A 22,608-nucleotide genomic window follows, 5' to 3' on the forward strand; every position below is an offset into this window, starting at 1 on the left:
GAAGCAGGCTGTAAAAATCAAAAAAGGATGATGAAGAAAAATTTGTCTGATTTGTAGAGCCATGTGCTTGGAAGATCAGCACAGTTTCTAGAGAGTTAGAGTCCAGGGAAGCTTCTCATATGGAGTGAAGGAACCATTGCCTCAGTAAATGTTCAGACTAATCTGACATCATTTCTCAACAATTCTGTAGTAACATTGTTCTTCATCAACCAGGTAAAAACATACCATAGAGTCTATTATTCCCCTCAACATCCTATCCTTGAGCGCAAATCTGTAATTCTGTATATATCAAAAAGTATGTCTTTTTTTAGGAAATGTGTGGCTGTACTGTATAACTATTTTAAATTTGTATTTCTCTTCCATATTATTATTTATTTGTTTATATGTTTATATTCTTATAAGCAAGTTTTCCACTATCCTCTGTGTTACTGCCTTACATGCTCTAGATTTTGTATACAACTTTAGGAATCAGTTAGCATATCTATATAAACTATTTTATGGATCTTATTGTCAATGAAAATTCAATTAACAGTCAAGGTAAGGGAAAAAAAGAGCATTTTACTCAAGCCAAACTGAGGAGTATAACCCAGGAGACAGACCCTCAGGGGCTTTGAGAACTATTCCACCTGTTAGAAATGGAAGGAACAGTCACATAACTTTTCAGGACAAAGGGATCATACATCAAAATGACATATTGATATTTTATATAAAGTTCACCAAAGATATACAGTCCAGGTAACTCATACAAAGTTAGCAGCAAGTCGTTATGATCCCTTACAGAGTTGAGAAAGAATGTTCTTCTTCAAGAAGTTACATTGCCAACATTAGAAGAAAGGGAAGCAAAGGATCTTTATGCTCGAGTGGGCACCCCCATGTTTGAGGAGGTCTAGTTAGTGTGGAATGCAGATGCACACTGCACATGAGGGAGGGAGAGAGGAGGCCCAAACAAACACAGGAAGAGAATTTTATGTTTAAATTTTCTTGTCATACCTAAAAATACAAATATTATTTCATCATTATCAATGTCTCATCTACGGTTTTCCATCAACCAGTGCAGTGGATTCAAATGGGGGTGATTTTTTCTTTCTGAGGGCAATTGTTGATATGTGGAAAAATTTTTGGTTATCAGAATTGGAAGTTACCATTGATATTTCATGGGTAGAGACCAAGGATTCTGCTAAACATCCTACAAGGCAGACCTACAAGAAAGAAAAAACCAGTCCCAACTGTCAATTGTTCTGATATTGAAGAAGCCCTGAACTAGAAAATTTTAATATAGGTGAATAGTAAGACTTTTAATTAGCCAGTAATAGGAGAGAACAGGCAGGAATAAATGGAAAGCTAAGAATGAAAATAAAATGTTGTCGGTCTAAGATTTATATGGGATTCCCTGCAATCACTCTAGATGATTAAATTCATATCTACTAGCAAACAATATTTTGACTTGGAATTTTGTCACTGTGATTTGAGACTTTCTGCCTTTCAATCTGTAAACATATTTTCAATACTGTGAATAATACATCTGAATACATTCCTTGATTATTTTGTTGCTTATTTATTAACACTTGTTTTAGGTACTGAGGAGTAGCCATGAACAAGACAGACATCATGCCTACTCTTATGAAGGCTATAGTCAGGGAGCAAGGAACTGAATAAATGCTCCAGGAATTGTAGTTAAAATTTGGGTCAGTGAATGAAAGGGGAAAAAAGGGAGTATATTAAAGGAAGATAAGATGAAGTATAAACTTAGGCTAGTGTAAGGGAGTGGGATTTGAAGACAGACTTGAAGGGTAAATAGGGTGGGGTAGGTGGAGATCCTGAGGTGGGAACCAGGTCAGGTACAGGACCTAGAGGAAGACTAGAAGGACGGGAACAGATCACCACATTTCCCTATTCTGCCTCACTATAGATCACTTTTAGAAGATTCCACACTACAGAACCACACACCATCAGGGAATCTTAGATCTCGGGAAAGGAACAGGATTTTCTTGAGCATGGCTAATTTTCAGGTAGTTTGGCATCTTGCATCAGAATTTGGGTGTAGTGATGTTCGCTGCCTGCTGATTCCAATGTACTGCATCTTCCTTCTTTGTCCAGAGTCAGGAAACCTGTATCCAATGGAAAACACTTTTTGCACTTATAGATTTTAGAGACAAAGACTCTTTCTCAAAATGAAGGCTTCATAGAGCCTTGAGCATAATAATGTATCACCCAAAGAATTTCAATTAACTTTATCACCCAACCATTGGATACAAGTTCCATAAAGGGAGGTATGCTGCAGGATTTTCTTCATAGCTTTGTCATTGCTACCTAGGTCTGTACCTGACACTCAGTAAAGACAGGGTTAATCATCATTATGATCATAATATCCTTTTTTAAAAAATAGTTAATTTACTTATTTCGTTGTGACAGTTCTTAGTTGTGGCTCGCTGGGTCCTTAGTTGTGGCATGCCCACTCTTATTTGGGGCATGCATGTGGGACCTAGTTCCCTGACCAGGGATCGAACCTGGGCCCCCTTCATTGGGAGCATGGAATCTTAACCACTGTGCCACCAGGGAAGTCCTGATTGTAATATCCTTTTAATCTCTTGGCTGTACCATCCTCCAGCTCTCTAAGTGCTCACACAGACATCACTCACCCAGCATTCCTCAGCAGCCTCTTCAGTGGAACGGTGCCTGTGAGCCCTGTGCTCCTGACTTTGAGAGCAGACCAAACAGAGCAAGCTCTTGTTGGCTTCACAGAAGATCTTCTTTGTCTCCTTATGGGTCCCACACACATGTTTCTTAGAGTTCAGGAATTGCCCGAGATTTGCTTTTCTGGCAATGGACACCAGATTCTTCAGAAGAAAATTGGTTTTGAGGTTTGTCTGCTCTGATCGTTGTCTGCACAGTGGGCAACTGGCAGGGTCTTCAGCTTGCTCCCAGAGAAGACAGAGACAGGACCTACAGAAGCTGTGTCCACAGCCTATGATGACTGGGTCTAGAAGGTAATTCAGGCACACGAGGGAGGTGAGCTCTTTCTGGAAGGCTTCTGGGATGTCTGAGTCCATTTTTCTGAGGGAAGGAAATCAGGAGTTTATTCCTCTTCCCCCAACACAAAAGAGGCCCAAGGACCAAGAGGACTTGGTGTCAGCCTGCGACCTCCTGGGTGTGGAGGCTGAGAACCCTCCGGGTGGTGGGATCTGAGTACACACGGCCACTGGTCCTGCTCAGCAAAGGGATGCTGCAGCTGATGGAGTGTAAGTTGCAGGAAGTCCACCCATTGCTGACTCTCTGTGGACAGATAGTTGAGAACTGGCATGGGAACCCCATCCAGAAAGAGTCTCTGTGTGTCTTCTTCTTGGTGCTCCAGGTTACCCACTATCTGAGTACCGGGCAGGTAAAGACCGTGAAGCTGTGCCTGAAGCAGCTGCAGCAGTGCCTCCACACCATCTCCATACTGCACATGAGAAGATAGTGCCCAGCAACCACGCCAACCTCTTCCACTGGCTGCCCAAGGGACACATGAGCTTGCTTCTCTACCTGGTGACTGTGATGCACTCCATGCAAGCCGGCTACTTAGAGAAAGTGCAGAAGTCCACAGACAAGGTCCTCATGTAGCTGGAGAAGCACAAGGTGCTCTACTGCAGCCCCATCCTGTCCTCCTTCCAAGTAATCCTGCTTGAGCACATCATCACGTGCAGGCTCGTGACAGGACATAAGGCCACTGCATGCAGGAGGTGTCCCAGGTGTGTCAGCTGTGCCAGCAACCCCCCTGGCTCTGCTCCAACCACTCAGCATACACTGCCGGGCTTGTATTGTGTCTGTGTCAACTGCATGGACAATGCTAAAGCCCAGTTCCCCACAGCTTTGTGGCTCACCAGTCACCAGGAGCTGTGGGCCTTCATGGTGACCAACCTGGTGAGTGTGTATATAAGGGAAGGACGTAGACACCAAGAGGTACTATTCAGTTTGTCGGAGAGGATCAGTGCAGACCACAGCTTCCCTGTCAGCTCGCACTGCCTGCTAACGGCAGCTTTCCAAGTGCTTAGGCTCTTCGTCTTCCAGGGACGCTATGAGGAGGCCAGTCGCACTTTACATCATGTTTGTCTCTGCGTATTTCTTGAAGCCTTTCTTTGCTTCTAGGGCATTTTGTACATAGAACAGTTGAAATAAGAACCTCAAAACTTACCGTCTGTCCTGATGTTAAGGTGCGTTTAGTGACCACTCTGTTATCTATGTATATGTAAAGTTAAGGATAAGTTCTTAAGTGTACAGTTAAAAATTCAGTACTTGATATTTAATATTCCACTCTAGCTTTATGGAAGCCAACCCGTGTGTACGTGCATGCATGTGTGCGTGCGGGCTTTGACCCTCCCCTTCACTGCAGCATCTTTCGATTACATAAAGCTGTTGTAAATACCTTCCTGTGAGTCCAAATTCAGAGCCTCACAGTTTCTCAATCATAAGAACTTAAGACAGCCAGCAAGGGAGGCCCCAGGGAGACATTACAGCTAGTGTCATACAGCTAAGTGTTTACAAAAAACAGATAAGTAAAGGTCCAAACTTTAAGCACAAAGGGGTGTGAGGGGGTAGCAGAAAGATTCCTGTTGGCAGGTAAATTATTGAAAGCTGGTCAGACCCCTCGTGTGCACCTCCCACTTCGTCCTATCGGCAGTGGGGCCCTCAGGGTCTAAGGTTCTGGAGGCACTGGTCCAGGGGTGCCAGGTTCCCTCACAGACGCATAGCAGCCTTCCCCTGTTGGGTCCTCACAGTGCCCGTCGGTGAGGCCAGGGTCCTCCCACTGGGGTAAGCACTCCCAGTTCCAGTTATTGGGAATGCAGGCAGGGAAATCGGAAAGGGCCACTGGGCGCAGTGGGTAAATTTGTTGGTTGTATTGTCTTTGTTTCCTTAAAGGGTTTTTAATAAGCATGTTTGGCATACTTTTAATGGGTTTGTAACGTTTTATTTATATATATATATATATATATATACACATATATATATGTATATATATATATATATATATGTATATATATATATATATATATATATATTTTGTGTGTGTGTGTGTGTGGTACCCGGGCCTCTCACTGTTGTGGCCATTCCCGTTGTGGAGCACAGGCTCCAGACACGCAGGCTCAGCGGCCATGGCTCACAGGCCCAGCCGCTCCACAGCATGTGGGATCTTCCCGGACCGGGGCACGAACCCGAGTCCCCTGCATCGGCAGGCGGACTCTCAAATATTGCGCCACCAGGGAAGCCCACTGTCTTATATTTTTAGCAGCCTGTATCTTCAGCTGGTGCTTTTAATCAAGAGAAAAAAATTTTTGTAAATGCAAAACATTGTTTAAAAGACATAGCCATAGAACATAGCTTCTCGTTTGTGGATCTCTTTTCCTGTATATTCAAAGTAAAATAACTTTCGGGAACCATCAAAAAATAAAATAGGGACCTCCCTGGTGGTCCAGTGGTTAAGAATCCTTCTTCCAACTCAGGGGATGCAGGTTTGATCCTTGGCTGAAATGTTGAACGTGTTTGGAAAACCGTGTTGCAAATTATACAATTTGCTTCCTTGCTCAACATGAAATCTGTAAAATTAGTGCCAAAGACATGATTGTTTTTATTTCAAATGTCAGATGATACAGGAAGCTCTTGCTACTAGGATGCAGTAAGTTGTTGTTTTTTTGTTTTTTTCTTTTTCTGCAGTACGCGGGCCTCTCACTGTTGTAGCCTTTCCCATTGCCAAGCACAGGCTCCGGACACGCAGGCTCAGCGGCCATGGCTGATGGGCCCAGCCGCTCCACGGCATGTGGGATCTTCCCGGACCAGGGCACGAACCCGTGTCCCCTTTATCAGCAGGTGGACTCTCAACCACTGCGCCACCAGGGAAGCCATAGGCTCTAGTAAGGTTTATAACGTAAGCTAGATAGTAAATTTAATTAACCAGTATTGAAAAACTTATCATAATATATTCAGAAAGTATATTTAGTGGTGGAATTACAATGGTGAATATACAATTCAGTGTGGGACAGCAACATTTAAATCAAAAACCAATGCTCTATTGTATGATGGTAAAATGGGAGCAGACAATGTTCCCTGTCCTACCATCTCATCCTTCGTGGCCTAGGTGACGATCCTAAGTTAAATTAAAATAATATAAAACAATAATGTAAACCACCTTGATTGCAATACACACAATCACCCTCACACTTCTAGTATCTACACTAACAGAGCCTCCAATACACAGATGCACTTTTCCAAGATAATTAAAAATCAATTGGGCTCAAGCTCAATGTGTGTAATCTAATCAGTTTTTGACATCCACCTTCAAATCCTGAAACTTTAAACTTTTAGATTCTAGTCCCTAACGTTTATTGCAAAGCTCCTTTCCAATAAGCTAATTGTTTTGTCTATTAATTTATTCAGGCAAAGATTTGTTCAGTGCCCCTCATGAGGCACTTCCTTTCTTTAGGTCTTTTCTCTTATATTATTGTAAAAGTAAGGGACCTGCAAATTCTGGGTTCTCTAAGAAAGGAAGACTTATCCCTGTCTCCAGGGCCAGTGGAGATTTCTCTGTCAAATCGGTTTTCACCCTGAGGGTGAATTGATGTGTAGGACAGAGTAGATCATGAGGAAGGAGGAGAAAGTTGGGGGCTGACGTGGGTCTGGTTGGTGACCAGGTCTGTCCATGCTGTGTAAGCCCTGGGTTCCTGTACTGGTATCAGGAAGTGGGAAGCACACGCCCAAACTTTGGTGAGTTGAGCAAGCTCACAACACAGGTGAACAGCCATGTCACATATTCCAGACAAACGTCTATAAGGCAAGGTTTTATTGTCAGGAAGATGGAAGACACCAACAAAAGTTTGCATTTGACACTATCTTTATAACAAATAGCAGTAAAAGGAGGTTCCATTACAGTAGAAAGAGCCTAAAGACAATGAAGTAACCTTGATTTGCTGCAGCTGAGAAGGGTTCCCTCAGAGAAGGAGTCCTGAGCATCCGGTCCGGGTCCTGACTTAGCCCTCCTCACGTGTGGCCATTGCAAATGAAAGGTCTGACAGGGAAAGTGAACAGGCCATCCTCGTACCTCCAAAGGAGGGAGCGCCTGGCAACGTCCACAAAACCCATACTCCCACTGTCAAAATCAAGGAACACGCCAACCCTGCCCTGAGGTTTCTCTGTGTACAGAGGAGTGTTCGGGATGGTGGTCCAGAGACGGTAATGATGACCCTCCTTCACACACACAAGGAGAAAGTTGTCCCTGTTGGATTCCTTCAGTATGCCGTCATCCTTCCTTGTCCAGGGATCCTTACAGATGCCTACAGCCCAGTCCCAAGAGCCGTCCACATCCACCTGCCAGTACTGTTTGTCAGAGGTGAAGCCCCGGGATCCCCATGCAGCAAAATACTGCGATGTTCTGCCATCCAAAGACACATAGAGGCTGTCACGCTCATACTTCAGACTTCTTGCATCATCAAACAGCCTGATGTGCTGTCTGCTTACTTCATTATGGAATGAAATTGTTACTGTGGAGAGATGAGAGAATACTGCAGTCAAAATCAATGTTAAAAATAAAATTATGTCTATGAGAGAAGAGGGTCCACTTAGGGTCTCACTGGGAGAAAAAAAAAAAAAAACCTTAAGGTTATTAGAAGTGCAGTTCTAACTGGAAACATTGGATTCAAATGTTTCCAGGATATCTGCTGAGGAAACAGATAACTAGTTAGCATGGAAAACACTTTCTAAAAATTCAGAGATTATACAGGATAGGGAGGTCATGGCTACTTCTGGCTGGGTACTTTTCCTGACATCTAAAAGACTGGACACCAGGCACTGATCACCTCCGAGACCATGACAATATAACTCACCTCCACTTCCACTACCACTGCTCAGGTAAAAAAATACATTGTAGAGTAGAGAACTGGTGATCATTCTAGCATCTCAGTTAAGTTAGCAAATGGACACTGCAGAAACAAAGCCTAAGGATGGCTTCTTAAAAGTGGTTTCCTTGTAGGAATTTCCGCCTTTGATATGTGGTTCCAACGTGAGGCCTAGTCTTCCACTTCCTGCTACGTTACCCTCCAGAGTTAGGTTGATCATGAAGCTCTATGTGGCTCATCAACCACCGATTTGCTTCCTTGTTGTTGTTCACAAATCCTGGTCTCTGCATCTAATTTTTGTGGCTTATATATTTTTTTCTGATTATATCAATGGAAAAAAACACATCATACATTCAATTGCCAAGAAACTTTCAAGCAAAAATGTTTTTGACCTCTAAGTAACTGCACTTAGACCCTGAAATTGGAATGTCCTGGATTAATAACCCGTTTTCTAGAATTCAGTGAACAACTGACATTGTATGTGATGTTATTTCTAGGGCTCAAGGAGCCATTTTTGGATCATGTCCTTTTTTTCATTATAAAAATTATTTATCAGATTTATAAGTAATTTATAAGGCCTGAATCACATCTATCCCTGCACCAGCCTGCATGTATTTTGTAAGGATTTTAATGACCCTGTGACTGCACATGTCTATACATGCCTATTTGCAGGCTGTTCTATACAAGGTGAGAGATGAAGAGGGAAAGATTGTCTGTGGAAACATTATTGAAGGACCTTGCAGGGTGAACACACCGATGGGGTGACACTCACCTCGGAAGCGGTTGAGCCAGTCCATCAGCCCAGTGATGGGTCGTGCACGGAGTTCTGGCAGCAGAGGCTGAGGCATGTGCAGCTGTGCTGACTCGCTCCTGTAAGGAGGAAGATGTGGTTAAACTTTCTGCTGGCCAGGATTTCTTAACCACAGCCTTTAAGAAAAAGTCAGCATCCTTCAGCTCAACTCTCTTATCAAAATCCTTCTCTCCACAATCATGGGATGGGATCATGCCGTTCTTAGGAAATTTTTTCTCACTTTAATTCACGACCTGATTTCACCCCCATTTCTCGGAGATACTTGCCACTCTCACCTAATGCCTGGGAAGTACTAGTTCTTGCACTTCAGTGTGTTTATGATTTTGAAATTTAAATCAGAAAAAAACTGGCCTTTTAGAAACTTCTGCATTGAGCTCTGCAGCACATACCTCTCTAAGCCACAGGAGCAAACTTCTGATGCTAAGTTCTGATTCAAACGGAACAGGAAATCATACTCAGCAAAACAGGCACCACACATGCACACACAAGCGATGTAGTATTATCTAGTAAGTTATGTGTTCCCTTTGTTAAATGCAGCTTGATCTCTTTCACAGAGCCCTGGTCAGCATCACAAGATTAGACTTACCATTTCAGTTTGTCTCCCAATTCCTGTCAAAAATAAAATTAAAAAGTATAAGATTAGACTTTTTCATAAATAGCCAACCAGGATTTGGTTTGGGGAAAACTTCAGAAGAGATCTAATCACCACCACAAGAAAACAGTCTGGAAAATCCGTTTTCCTTTTTCTCCCTAAAGAAAATACTGGCACGATGTGTTGAAAGAATCTAAATTCTTCATAAATTAACAAACCTGAGGGTGAAAGAGAAAGAGCAAGAGAGAGAGAGAGAGAGAGAGAGAAAGGACAAAGGTAGTGATGGTGCATTGCTGCAACCCTCAGCTCTCTGTAAATTCGTCTTTCCTAGGGCTTGTCCAAAAGGGTAATATGCCCCTCCAAAAAGGCAACTCAAACCTAGGATATCCCAACAGGAGGTGGAAACGCATGAGCTTTTGACAAGTTTCTCCCATTGCCCAGCTGGAGATCAAAAAACTGAATGACAATACATAAGTTGTTCCTTTCTGGTTTTGACAGAAGCAAGCTACAAAAGGAGATTTGAGAAGGGAATATTCCTGGGGAGTCTCCACAATAACAATTCTGTAAAGCTTGCTCAATCATGGTTTGGATGAGTTGCATTTCATCTATAATATTTCCAACTAGGAGAGACTCCCACCTTAGGATGCAAGAGATGAATAAATATCCCCCTGGTACCATTTAATGGTCATTGAAGGTGTGAGCTGCAGATAAAATATTTTCAGTCCTCAGTTCTTACCTGGAGCAGCTCCACATCTGGTTTATAGGACATTTTCATGAGCTCTTTGTATATTACTTTGAGGTCTGTCTTCTTTCCACTCATTTCCTCTTGTCTTTTTCTGATTTGCTTACAAATCTTTTGGCTTTCTTTTATAATACTCCCTAAGTAGTAATTTTCTTCCTCCTGAAGAAATGGAGTTACCATCTGATAAGTTTTCCTAATCATGTCTCCATATCGATACATGTAGAACTCTTGTGAGATGGATTTCAACCGCATTTAGATTGCTCTGATTCATGTTCTCTCCCAAGAAGCTACATCCATCCCAAATTCGTATCTTCTAAGAAATCAATTTATTCCTCTTTCCTTCACTTATTTTTCATTGTTTTTAACTGCATCAAGAGCCAAAGCCACCCTTTCCTCAAACTACTTTCATCAAATTCATGAGTTCCTGAAACATCTGGAGAAAATCTTTTCATGGATCATTTCTTTCATATGCCTGCTTTCAAATCTGAAAGACCCCATGCAAGCAATTGAAATGTATGGGTGATTCATACATCATATGCAATATCCTCATCTCAATGTTAATAAGTAAATTCGTTTCTCATCTCAATCCTCCCCAACTCCACAGCCTGAGTTTCTCTCTGAGCAGCCATGTTCCATTTTACTCTCAGGGTTAGTATCCTCAGGAAAGATCTTCCTAAGAATCTCACCTACTGTCCTCAAACAGGTGCCAATGCCCATAGCCCTTTCTTTCTGCCCTCCTTTTTTCTATAAACAGGTTCTGTCCTCCCTCTAAGGCCACAGCCTCCTTCCCATATTGTTTGGAAGGTCATTCATCCTCATTCCATTGCATATTCCCTCTCAGTATTGATGGATTCACTCTCTCACTCTCCATCTCTGTCTTTCTCCTTGTTCCTTTTCTCCCTGAGGTCTTTCTTTAACATGTCACATTTTCTCCTACTTGAACTAATATCACTCTCTAGCTAGTGAGCTGTCGCTTCTCACGATGACAGGCACACCCCTTAAATTCCTGTTCATGTCTCCTTTGTATCACCTGGGCTCATGTACTAATCAGACTGAAGTACTTGTGGTTCCCAATGATATGCCCTTTACGTTCTGGAATGTATGACTTACAGAAATCTGTGCCTGAAATAACCCACAGATTTTTAAACACCCACTTGATCTTCAGACGTGGGATTGATCTTAAACATGAGAAATTTTCCCTGGGATCCCGAATCATGGGCGTGGAATCGTCCACATCACTCCATGTGCCTCCACCTTAGCACTTGTGGCACATTCTTCTAGTGGATTTTTGTTGTGGTTACTGATCCATTAGATTCTAAAAAACCCAAGAGGCGGGTTTTGTGGGTTCAAATGGTACATAGACAATGTTTTTAAATGGTGTTCAACCCATTCTCAGAATTTCATGGCACATGATGATTTCACCTCAAATTATTCAGGGATAACTTTCTAGCATGTCTGCCTCAACTTGTTTCAAAGAGAAATACATTCCCAACTTACCATCCAAGGGTCAGTTCCTCTGCCATTTTTCTTGAAACTTTTTTCAATTTATTGGATCTTTTCCCATAAAGATCTCATTTCATTTGCCAGCTACTCCTGTAAAATAATTGAATTTTAACACCAGAAAAGCAAATAGATTGAGGTTTCAGACCCCAGACGATGGAGTGTACCCAGGGATGTCAGGTACAGGACCTAGAGGAAGACTGGAAGTACCGGAACAGATCACCACATTCCCCTATTCTTGCTCGCTATGGATCAGTTTTAGAAGATTCCACACTACAGAACCACACACCATCAGGGAATCTTAGATCTAGGGAAAGGAACAGGATTTTCCTGAGCATGGCTAATTTTCAGGTAGTTTGGCATCTTGCATCAGAATTTGGATGTAGTGATGCTCGCTGCCTGCTGATTCCAATGTACTGCATCTTCCTTCTTTGTCCAGAGTCAGGAAATCTGTATCCAATGGAAAACACTTTTTGCACTTGTAGATTTTAGAGCCAAAGACTCTCTCAAAATGAAGGCTTTATAGAGCCTTGAGCATAATAATGTATCACCCAAATAATTTTAATTAACTTTATCACCCAGCCATTGGATACAAGTTCTATAAAGGCAGGTTTGCTGCAGCATTTTCTTCATAGCTTTGTCACTGCTACCTAAGTCTGTACCTGGCACTCAGTAAAGAGAGGGTTTAATCATCATTATGATCATAATATCCTTTTTTAAAAAATATTTAATTTACTTATTTCATTGTGACAGGTCTTAGTTGTGGCTCACTGGCTACTTAGTTCTGTCATGTACACTCTTTGCATGCATGTGGGATCTAGTTCGCTGACCAGGGATTGAACCTGGGTCCCCTTCATTGGGAGCATGGAGTCTTAACCACTGTGCCACCAGGGAAGTCCTGATTGTAATATCCTTTCAATCTCTTGGCTGTACCATCCTCCAGCTCTCTAAGTGCTCACACAGACATCACTCACCCAGCATTCCTCAGCAGCCTCTTCAGTGGAACAGTGCCTGTGAGCCCTGTGCTCCTGACTTTGAGAGCAGACCAAACAGAGCAAGCTCTTGTTGGCTTCACAGAAGATCTTCTTTGTCTCCTTATGGGTCCCACACATATGTTCCTCAGAGTTCAGGAATTGCCCAAGATTTGCTTTTCTGGCAATGGACACCAGATTCTTCAGAAGAAAATTGGTTTTGAGGTTTGTCTGCTCTGATCGTTGTCTGCACACTGGGCAACTGGCAGGGTCTTCAGCTTGCTCCCAGAGAAGACAGAGACAGGACCTACAGAAGCTGTGTCCACAGCCTATGGTGAGTGGGTCTAGAAGGTAATTCAGGCACACGAGACAGGTGAGCTCTTTCTGGAAGGCTTCTGGGATGTCTGAGTCCATTTTTCTGAGGGAAGGAAATCAGGAGTTTATTCCTCTTCCCCAAAGACAAAAAAGGCCCAAGGAATATCAGACACAGATTGTCACTGAATAATACACTGCTTTACGAAGGATTTTTCATTTGACAGAAATGGAAAAGTGAGACACAAAGAGAACTCTCAAGAGCTGCAGAAAATTTTCTCAGCTGCCACCCAACACAACTTCTTGCCCTCTTTCCCTACCTAAAGGAGAACCTCAGGTTTGTTGAGATCTTATTTTCCTCTAGACAACATGAGCCTCAGGAGTTTGATCTAATTTATAGCTCTGTGTGGTGGGTCCTGATTGCCCTAAACAATCAATCGTGATGCTCAATGCCAGTCATTGATTTAGCGCCGCATACTTGACTAAGCTTGTATTTTTATTATTTCGTATAATTGTCAGGCATTTTTCTTTGCATGTCCTTTTTTATCTCATTCTGAATCTAGATCCACAAACAGTTTTTTTCTTTGCAAAACACTTTCTGAATAACTCAGAGATAATGAAGAGGAACCTAAACATTGTCAGATTGGATCCTATTCTAACCAGAAACAACTTACATGGATATACTAATCCGTGGAGTTTGCCTTCCTGTCTTATCTGTACCACACTCATCAATCAAACCAAAAATGAAAGAGAATGGTTATATCTTCTCAGTCTTTAAAACTGTTATCAAGGGGCTTCCCTGGTGGTGCAGTGGTTGAGAGTCCGCCTGCCAATGCAGGGGACACGGGTTCGTGCCCTGGTCCGGGACGATCCCACATGCCGCGGAGCGGCTAGGCCCGTGAGCCATGGCCGCTGAGCCTGCGCGTCCGGAGCCTGTGCTCTGCAACAGGAGAGGCCACAACAGTGAGAGGCCCGCGTACCGCAAAAAAAAAAAAAAAAAAACTGTTATCAAGCACCCCTTTCACCTTTTGGTAAGATGCAGTTTGCATGTAATGGTAATAATCAGCGCCGAAAAACAAATCATGCTTTTTAAAACTGATTTTGCTAAAAAATTGGGTCCTAGTGTCTGTACTAGTTAAGTACAGAGGTTCCTCAACTTTCTTATATTTCTTTATGTACACAAGTGTCACTTTTCTCTTGCCCAATCATTTCTTAGTTTCTTTAAAATTTCAGTCAGAATAACTCACATTTAGGAAGAGACAAAGTTTACTTCACTTTAAAACAATATTTTCTCCCAAATTATTGCATGCATTACCTAGTTCTCTTGTGTACAATATTATGTCTCCTGTGTATACAGGCACACTCCACTTTTAAAGTAGACTGTAGTAGGTACTGCACCTGAAGTCAAATAGTCCTAAAAATTATTTTTAGGCTCTACATCAAACACAAACAGATAAGATATCAGACAACCACTTTCTGAGTCTTTGTAATGCATAGGAATAACTAAGAGATGAACAAAATCAGATAACTAAAACTAATCACCATATTAATTCCAACATGTGTGCCAAGACAAGAGGGCAATACAGAAATGCAGTCATTTCACTAAGTTGGCACACAAGATTATTTCAATGAAACAGCCTCAATTTTCTGTTAACATTAGGAAATTGTGTTTTTTTCCCCTCAGGAGAGTCCCATGAACTGCTCTATGGTGAATTGTGTACTCACTGAAAGTGCTGTAGAAACAATCCTCGCTGGAGAAGTAATAAGACAATGTTCGCTGGGGATCAAGGCTTCCAAGGGTGGTGGTGGTAGCTCTCAGAAGTCTCCAGAGCCAGGTGAGCTCCAAACACTGGCTCTCAGTTCTGGAGAAGAATGAGTTTGGCTCCTTCAGTGTCCTTACATTGAGCTCCGAACCACATCCGCTTTTTCCAAGTGATTGCATTTCACCAGTCTTCTAATAGGGTTAATGTGGATGATGAGATTTCCTGAAACCTAGGACAAGACTGCTTTAACACCTTGGATAATCTTCATAAACCCATCTCTGCAAACATCTTCTCACCAAGAACCACTGATTATACCACAAAGCCACCCTCAAATGGGCCTTCATATGTGTTTCTAGATATCATGGATTTTTATTTTTAACTTACCAAAGAAGTTGGAAAGATGATTTCATCACTTAGAGAGTTTAGCAAATGTCTTGGAAAACTTGGAAATCTGATCAAGCTCCCTAGTGTCTCCCAGCAACAACAGGACAGGAGATTCTCTGCCTGGTGCTCCGCAACCCAGCTCGGGGGAGAGTAGAGAAAGGCCCCAGCACAGAGACCCCTTTGGGACAATGTCATTTATAGTTTGCTTTGGAACAAAACAGAAACAACAATAACCACAATGGGAAAACTAGGACAAAGAAACATTTTGAAGAAATAACACATACCCTTCCCTTCCTTTCCTGATATATTTCTCACTGAATAATCAACTTGAGAATGCAGAGTTTTTGGAAGGAGGGAGAATCATGACCCTGTCTTGAAGTCTTCCAAGATACATGTACCATATATATATATATATATATATATATATATATATATATATAAGTTTCCAGTGGTTGATGCTCCTCAATGTTTATGAACATGATTTAAAAATGACCTTGAACTGCAAAAGCACAACCTCTCTCTCATGGGGCACCACAATTGTTACAAGCATTCCCAAGGTCATTATTTTTCAATTCTTAACCGATTTCCCTAGCACCCTTCTTTTCTAAGTGAAGTATGGCAATATAGGTTAATTACTACAATAATAATTTGTGTTCCCAATTAGTCATAAAGTGGTTTTGGGAATGCTGACATGAAAGTGATTTTATTTTATTTCTCTGTTTTTCTATATTTTACATATTGCAGCAGTCACTAAAATCAGAGCACCAGATGCAAATGTACAGTTTCCTCTTCAGGAGACACTGACACTCTGGACCTCCTCAGTGGAAGAGTTTGAAGACAGCACTAGCCCAGAGTTCCCTGGAGAGGATGACATTGGGCCTGTAAGTGTGTGTTTAATTAGGAGCCTGCCCCTCTAGCAGCAGCTAGGAAGACACATAAGTGTAAGCTCTCTAGTTTAAAATCACGATAAAAGACTTGACTTACGTCTGCAAAACTGCTTCATGGTATCACTTGGATTAGTTTAGTGCCTGATTGAATAATCAGAGGTGTGTGCATGCTCAAACATGCTGCTGCCCTCACTTCCCCCTTTGTGGTCTAGCCCGGCCAAGTTGGCATGTCAAGAAGCCATCATGAGGTTATATGCTGCAAAAGTTATCAAACATAAAAATAAGTCTCCTTGATCTATTTTAAGTTTATTATTCAAGACCACCCACAGAATGAATGCCCTAGATATATTGATACATTCTGGAACTCAATAAGTTGATCATATTACTACACATTTCTGATTGCAAAGGTAAGAAACTAACATTTTGGCTTCTAAGTTTACTGTCTGCGTGCTTGACTGACATCAGTGAATTTCTATTTTTAATTTTATATCATTCAGTATTGTGAATTGTTTTGCAGTGTTTTTTTGTTGTCATGTGGAATCAGCTCTTTTAGAATATTAATAAAAATCCATTGGTTGAAAACATACAAGAGATCATAGACTAAATCAGTAATTACCAGCTATTGTCACTGACGTAACAGGTTAATAATATGTAGTATATTTTGTTCAGTAATATCCAGCATTTCAGAAATTTTGATTGATTTCTATTTATTGATTTAGCTATTGAAAATGCAGCATAGGGACTTCCCTGGTGGCGCAGTGGATAAGACTCCAAGGTCCCAATGCAGGGGCCCTGGGTTCGATCCCTGGTCAGGGAACTAGATCCCACATGTATGCTGCAACTAAGAGTTCGCATGCCACAACTGAGGAGCCCGCCTGCCGCAACTAAGACCTGGAGCAACCAAATAAGTAAATAAATATTAAAAAAAAGAAAGATATCTTTAAAAAAAGAAAAAAAGAAAATGCAGCATAATACATTCTTTTGTACATATATCCTTGTTTTTGAGAATTTCTATTGGAAAGAATGTTCAAGATGATGTTGCTGAGTTAAAAGGATATGTGGATATAAGCTTTTTTTTTTTTTTGCGGTACGCGGGCCTCTCACTGCTGTGGCCTCTCCTGTTGCAGCGCACAGGCTCTGGACGCACAGGCTCAGCAGACATGGTTCACGGGCCTAGGCGCTCCGCGGCATGTGGAATCTTCCCGGACCGGGGCACGAACCCGTGTCCCCTGCATCGGCAGGCAGACTCTCAATCACTGCACCACCAGGGAAGCCCGAGATAAGCTTTCGATAGTTGCCAGTGGACTCTCCTGAATCAGAGTGGGATGGTCTTGCTGTGACTGAATGGATGCGGGACTGTGAACAGGTTTCCTCAGCCTCCCACTGAATGAGAATTGTGGTGGGATGAACACAGCTCAGAGCCAGGGAAGGAACAGGGTTTGCAGGTCTCCAGCCAGCTCCTCAGGACTCTTAGCCAGGGCAGCACCGCCTGTGAGGCATCTGCCTTTTTGAAGTTCTGGGACAAATTTGAGAAGAGTGTCCTTATAAAACAGAGGCTTTGGAAGATGGAGTTGACCAAGTGACCAAGAAGCTCAGCAGGCAGGCCAGGGCCGTCACACCTATCAGGGTGGAGGAGAATGGATTCCTAGGTGACATGGGAAACACTGGCCGTAGGCTTAGAGAAAGGACTGAAGCCCTTGGTGAGGGGAGAGTAGAATTTCAGCCAGATCTTTCTCTCTGTAACCCCTGCTCCTGCACATAAACACTCCCACGTAGCAGCTCTATTAGCAGCTCCACTGTTGACTGAAGTCCATGTTGCTTTGCTGTTGCTGCAGAGGTGAGGGGCCAGGAGCAAACAGCTGGGCACCTCAACCTCCTCTCCCTCGGTATGTTGGGGCTTTAGCTCCTGGCTCCAGAAGAACCAAAGCAGAAGAAACTTTTCGCACCTTATTTCATTAGATACAACTTCAAATACAATGTTGAAAAGGAGTGGTGAGAGAAAACACATTTGCTTTTTTCCTGATCTTACCAGAAGTCTTCTGGTTTCTCACAATTAAGTATAATGTTAGCTGTACGTTTTTGTAGATGGTCTTTATCAAGTTGAGGATGTTTCTTTCTATTTCTTGTTTGCAGAGGTTTTTTTTTTTGTTTTTTTTTTTACCATAAATGAGTACTGAATTTTGTCAAATGCTTTTGTTGCATCTGTTGATACAATCATATCATTTTTTTCTTCATTGTACTATTGACGTGATATGTTACATTAATTGTTGTGAATGTTGAACCAGCTTTGCATATCTGGGATAAAGCCCACTTGGTCATGGTGTAGAATTTTTTTTATACATTGTTGGATTCTATCTTATAATATTTTGCTGAGGAATTTTGTATCTATGCTTATGAAATTTATTGATATGTTCTTTTCATTTCTTGTGATCTTTTTGTCTGTTTTTGGTCTTTGGGTACTGAATGCTGGCTTCATACAACGAGTTAGGACATATTCCCTCTGCTTCTATCTTCTGGAAGAGGCAGCAGAGAATTGCTTCTTCATTAAAATTTGGTAGATTTCACCAGTGGATCCATCTGAGCCTTGTGATTTCTATTTTGGAAGGTTTCTAAACCTTGACTCAAATTCCTTAATAGATGTAGGACTATTCAAATGGTCTCTTTTTTCTTATTTGGATTTTGATAAATTGGTTCTTTTAAGAAATTAACTTTTTCTCCAGGATACCAAATCTACATAGAGTTGTTCAAAACATTCCTATTTATCCTTTTAATGTCCATAGTATCTGTCATAATGTCTCCTCTTTCATTTCTGATATTAATAATTTGTGCCTTCACTCTTTTTTCTTAGTTAAGTTGCATAAAGACTTTTTCATTTAATGATTTTTATTTACTGTTAAAAAGCACAGTATATATGGGCTTCTCTGGTGGCGCAGTGGTTGAGAGTCCGCCTGCCGTTGCAGGGGACACGGGTTCGTGCCCCAGTCTGGGAAGATCCCATGTGCCGCGGAGCGGCTGGACCCATGAGCCATGGCCGCTGAGCCTGCGCGCCCGGAGCCTGTGCTCCGCAACGCAAGAAATCGTATAAAATTTTGTCAACAATATTTTATGAAAAGAATTCCAATTAATATATGCATGCCCCAGAAAACAAAGCATAATCTACCTCTCTTTTAAGGATAGGAAGTACTTAGTGACTCAATTCCATAAAACAGAGTAATAAAAGAGGAAAAAAATCAACGTTACAGGAAAGAAACCTTCCAAATACGACCTTAACCAAGTAATCATGCTTAACATCAACAGTCATGTCAGGTGGATACCTCTTAATTCTGATAGGATGTGATGAGAAGAATGTTTTACCTTTGTGTTGCTCCTCTCGAAAACATAACCCCAGTCTAATTATGAGAAAACCCAACAGTGAGCATCATTTTACAAAAGGCCTGGCCAGTATATTTTAAAACTGTGAAGGTCATGAAAATCAAGAAAAGAAACTGTCACAAACCAGAGGAGGAATGAGCACAAAGGACCATCCTTGATGGGATCCTGGAATGGGAAAAGGATGTTAATATGAAAACTGGTGCAATCTAAATAAAGTTTAGAATTAAAAAATCTGGAGATAATAGTAGTCAATGTTGATTTCCTAGTTTTGACAAATGTTGCATAAAATAAAAGATGATAATTTTAGGGGAAAAAGAAACTACGTGAGGGTGTATATGATAAATCTCTGTATCTTTTTTTCAACTTTTTTGCAATTCTAAAAATAATCCAGAGTAAAATTTAAAAGTTTACTAAAAAGATAAACACATGAATAATTGAATCTCCATATGAACTGTTAAATCCACACAGTGTAATGTTAAATAGAAGATGAAAAGTATACAATCTTTGCATGTACTGATATGAAAGTACTTCATGACATATTTCTCTAACGAAAAAGGCAAATTCTGGAAGGGTTTATATAACATAATTGAGTATCTGCAAAATATCCACATAAATCAGTGTTTTCCTACCACGAATTTTGTGTGTGTGATAGGTGGAAGCCTGATTCAGACCTGAGTCTCTGAATCTCCACAGCTGGGTCTGCTTTTCCTGTCAGTTCTGCTCTATGCCCCTGTTTCTATTTTGCGGTATCTATCGAGGATGTCACTTCAGGAGCAGGCTTTCACGTTGCACTTGCCTGGCATTTTCTCTTTTCTGTTGTGATGGTTTGCGAGTAGATCCTCATGGGATGATACATTCACAGCTAAATCCTCTCAGTGAAGATCTCAGGGATGACTTGTGTCCAGCTTAGTCCCATCAAATTTGAGAATCAATTCTTTCTGCAGAAAAAAAGACATGTCTAAAATCTCATATGGGATTGTCTTCTGTGTGTAATATTTCGTACTATGTTTCAGTGCCTAAATCGTGACTATGAGTCAGTGCCTATGATATAAGGACAACAATAACTGCCTAGAAATAAAAAGAGTGGGGATCTGTGTTTGTGGAAAGAGCAGAGGGGACATTTGAAGAGAGGAGAGCCAAGCACCATGGGGGAAGGTGGTGAGTACCAAGAATCTGGAAAAGCTATAATGGGACAATATAAAAATTATAATAGGTAATACTTTTAATTTTATGTGCTTAGAAGACTTTTTTGTGATTTTTAAATATTGAAATCAAAGAAAGGGAGTTATTATTTATCTGAAGCTAGGATAATTCTGAACAGTTGTGGCTAACTTAGGTCTATGATAGGTTCCAGAGCCTGAACAGATTCTGATTCTGTCTAAGAAAAGATGAGTCCCACAGATTTAGCAGAAATGTTAGGGAGGACTTTGAACATTATCTGCATGGAGCATTTTGAGCCAAATATTTCTATTTCTTAAGAAGCAGAGTGGGGGGGACCTTGAAGATGGCGGAAGAGTAAGACGCGGAGATCACCTTTCTCCCCACAGATACACCAGAAATACATCTACACGTGGAACAACTCCTACAGAACATCTACTGAAGGCTGGCAGAAGACCTCAGACCTCCCAAAAGGCAAGAAACTCCCCACGTACCTGGGTAGGGCAAAAGAAAAAAAGAAAAAACAGAGACAAAAGAATAGGGACGGCACCTGCACCAGTGGGAGGGAGCTGTGAAGGAGGAAAAGTTTCCACACAGTAGGAAGCCTCTTCGCGGGCGGAGACTGCGGGAGGCGGAGGGGGTAGCTTTGGAGCCGCGGAGGAGTGCACAGCAACAGGGGTGCGGAGGGCAAAGCGGGGAGATTCCCGCACAGAGGATCGGTGCCGACCGGCACTCACCAGCCCGAGAGGCTTGTCTGCTCACCCGCCGGGGCGGGCGGGGCTGCGAGCTGAGGCTCGGGTTTCGGTCTGAGCGCAGGGAGAGGACTGGGGTTGGCGGCTTGAACATAGCCTGAAGGGGTTAGTGCACCACGGCTAGCCGGGAGGGAGTCCTGGGAAAAGTCTGCACCTGCCGAAGAGGCAAGAGACTTTTTCTTCCCTCTTTGTTTCCTGGTGCGCGAGGAGAGGGGTTTCAGAGCGCTGCTTAAAGGAACTCCAGAGACGGGCGCGAGCCGCGGCGAAAAGCGCGGACCCCAGAGACGGGCGCGAGACGCTAAGGCTGCTGCTGCCACCACCAAGGGGCCTGTGTGCGAGCACAGGTCACTCTCCACACCTCCCCTCCCGTGAGCCTGTGCAGCCCGCCACTGCCAGGGTCCCGTGATCCAGGGACAACTTCCCCGGGAGAACGCACGGCGGGCCTCAGGCTGGTGCAACGTCATTCCGGCCTCTGCCGCCGCAGGCCCGCACCACACGCAGTGCCCCTCCCTCCCCCCCGGCCTGAGTGCGCCAGAGCCCCCGAATCAGCGGCTCCTTTAACCCCGTCCTGTCTGAGCGAAGAACAGACGCCCTCCAGCGACCTACACGCAGAGGCGGGGCCAAATCCAAAGCTGAGCCCCGGGAGCTGTGAGAACAAAGAAGAGAAAGGGAGATGTCTCCCAGCAGCCTCAGAAACAGCGGATTAAAGCTCCACAATCAACTTGATGTACCCTGCAAGTGTGGAATATATGAATAGACAACGAGTCATCCCAAATTGAGGAGGTGGGCTTCGAGGGCAAGATCTATGATTTTTTACCCTTTTCCTCTTTTTGTGAATGTGTATGTGTATGTGTATGCTTCTGTGTGAGATTTTGTCTGCATAGTTTTGCTTCCACCATTTGTCCTAAGGTTCTATCCGTCCATGGTTTTTTTTATTTTTAATTTTTTTCTTAATAATTAATTATAATAACTTTATTATACTTTTCTTTCTTTCTTTCTTTCCTTCCTTCCTTCCTTCCTTCCTTCCTTCCTTCCTTCACTCCTTTAGACAACGAATCATCCCAAATTGAGGAGGTGGTCTCTGAGAGCAAGATTTATGATTTTTTCCCCTTTACCTCTTTTTGTGAGGGTGTATGTGTATGCTTCTGTGTAAGGTTTTGTCTGTATAGCTTTGCTTCCAACATTTGTCCTAAGGTTCTATCCATCCCTTTTTTTTTTCTAAATAATTATTTTTTAATTCAATAACTTTATTATACTTTAAATTATTTTACTGTATCTTCTTTCTTTCTATCTTTTTTCCTTCCTCCCTCCCTCCCTTCCTCCTTTCTTTCCTTCTTGCCTTCTTTCCTTCTTTGCCTCTTTCTTTCTTCCTTCCTTCCTTCCTTCCTTCCTTCCTTCCTTCCCTCCTTTCTTTCTTTCATTCTTCATACTTCTACTAATTCTCTCTACTTTTTCTCCCTTTTATTCTGAGCCGTGTGGATGAAAGGCTCTTGGTGCTCCAG

General features: G+C 42.2%; 1 protein-coding gene and 1 pseudogene across 2 annotated transcripts; one reads left to right on the plus strand and one right to left on the minus strand.

Moving 5' to 3' along the window:
• Positions 1–3,232: 3,232 nt before the first annotated feature.
• Positions 3,233–4,125, plus strand: LOC307181109 (MAU2 chromatid cohesion factor homolog; annotated as a pseudogene). The gene has a single exon. The product of its transcript is annotated as an MAU2 chromatid cohesion factor homolog (transcript).
• Positions 4,126–4,672: 547 nt separating this feature from the next.
• LOC307181110 (tripartite motif-containing protein 43B-like) lies at positions 4,673–12,892 on the minus strand (the record flags this gene model as incomplete). Its single annotated transcript, XM_079946596.1, has 6 exons — positions 4,673–4,889; positions 7,070–7,529; positions 8,635–8,732; positions 9,260–9,282; positions 10,002–10,166; positions 12,482–12,892. 6 exons carry the CDS (start codon positions 12,890–12,892, stop codon positions 4,673–4,675), a joined length of 1,374 nt encoding a protein of 457 aa, XP_079802722.1.
• Positions 12,893–22,608: the final 9,716 nt, after the last annotated feature.

This window comes from Stenella coeruleoalba (assembly GCF_951394435.1).
Source record: "Stenella coeruleoalba genome assembly, contig: scaffold_330, whole genome shotgun sequence".
In the NCBI taxonomy this organism is placed as follows: Eukaryota; Metazoa; Chordata; class Mammalia; order Artiodactyla; family Delphinidae; genus Stenella; species Stenella coeruleoalba.